Genomic DNA, 1,408 nt, shown 5'->3' with positions numbered 1-1,408 from the left:
GTTTGCACGCGTGTGTGCAAATGTGGGCACCGATTTGCCACCATCCATCCGCACCGTGCGCCTTGCGCCGACGTGCAGCAGCCGTGCAAACACACACACACACCTTGCACCGTCACCGCCCCTTGCACGCTCACCTTGCACCGACTCACCTCCGTGCACCAAGGCAGATGCACACTTGCCTTGCACCGACACGTGCAAGCTCGCACCATCACCCCCTTCCACGCTCATTTATCACCAGCAGGTGGCGGTTTTCACGCTCACCCCTCGCACGCTCAACTCGTACCACTGCCACCCTTTACACACTCACTGCTGAGCAGCAGCGCCATTTGCACACTCCCCACTCTCAGCAGGGTCCTTTGCACACTCACCCCTTGCACACTCCTCACCACACATTCCCTTGCACACTTATCACCACCCCCTCCTTTGCACACTCACTCCCCACCATCAGATTGATCCCTCTGTACTCTCGCCTTCTTGCACGCTCACTGTCCACCATCAGAGCCCTTTGCACACTCACTCGCACGCTCACTTCTCACCATCAACTCACTTTGCACACTCACTCCCACCATCAGATCCATTTGCACACTTACCCCTTTGCCCACTCAATTCCCACCACTTCACCCCGCACACTCACCGCCTTGCACACTCACCTCTCAAAATTGACCCCTATTTGCACACTCACCCCACCATTTGAGCCCTTTGCACACTTGCATCCTTGCACACTCACTTCCCACCCCACCTCGCTTTGCACACTCCGCCCTTGCACGCTCACCCCCCACTATCAGGGCCCTTTGCACACTCACCCCCTTGCACACTCAGCCCCACCATTGGAGCTCTTTGCACACTTGACCCCTTGCACACTCACCCCCACCATTGGAGCTCTTTGCACACTTGACTCCTTGCACACTCACCCCCACCATTGAAGCTCTTTGCACACTCGACCCCTTGCACACTCACACCGTCATCGGAGCCCTTTGCACACTCACCCCCTTGCACACCCATTTCCCAGCCCACCTCGCTTTGCACACTCACCCCCTTGCACACTCACCCCCACCATTGGAGCTCTTTGCACACTCAACCCCTTGCACACTCACACCATCATCGGAGCCCTTTGCACACTCACCCCCTCGCACACCCATTTCCCAGCCCACCTCGTTTTGCACACTCACCCCCTTGCACACTCACCCCCACCATTGGAGCTCTTTGCACGCTCAACCCCTTGCACACTCACACCGTCATCGGAACCCTTTGCACACTCACCTCCACCATTGGAGCCCTTTGCACACTCACCCCCTCGCACACCCATTTCCCAGCCCACCTCGCTTTGCACACTCACCCCCTTGCACACTCACCCCCCACCGTCGGAGCCCTTTGCACACTCGCGGCGCCCCGCATCCCGGCAGTGTTA

The 1,408-nt window shown here is 58.5% G+C and overlaps 1 protein-coding gene across 1 annotated transcript; it reads left to right on the top strand.

Moving 5' to 3' along the window:
* Nucleotides 1-6: 6 nt before the first annotated feature.
* LOC104916219 (putative uncharacterized protein FLJ46204) lies at nt 7-1,402 on the top strand. Its single transcript, XM_019611244.1, has 2 exons — nt 7-986; nt 1,049-1,402. The coding sequence occupies exon 1, from the start codon at nt 21-23 to the stop codon at nt 921-923; it is 903 nt and encodes a 300-aa protein (XP_019466789.1). The 5' UTR covers nt 7-20; the 3' UTR covers nt 924-986; nt 1,049-1,402.
* The last annotated feature ends 6 nt before the right edge of the window (nt 1,403-1,408 follow it).

This window comes from Meleagris gallopavo, unplaced genomic scaffold, assembly GCF_000146605.3.
Source record: "Meleagris gallopavo isolate NT-WF06-2002-E0010 breed Aviagen turkey brand Nicholas breeding stock unplaced genomic scaffold, Turkey_5.1 ChrUn_random_7180001874960, whole genome shotgun sequence".
Lineage (NCBI taxonomy): Eukaryota > Metazoa > Chordata > Aves > Galliformes > Phasianidae > Meleagris > Meleagris gallopavo.
Note: the sequence above shows the minus strand (reverse complement) of the source record. Positions and strands in the feature narration are given on the sequence as shown.

Excerpts from the sequence above, each read along its gene's own strand:
- LOC104916219 (XM_019611244.1), top strand. The coding sequence starts at position 21 with ATGTGGGCACCGATTTGCCACCATCCATCCGCACCGTGCGCCTTGCGC.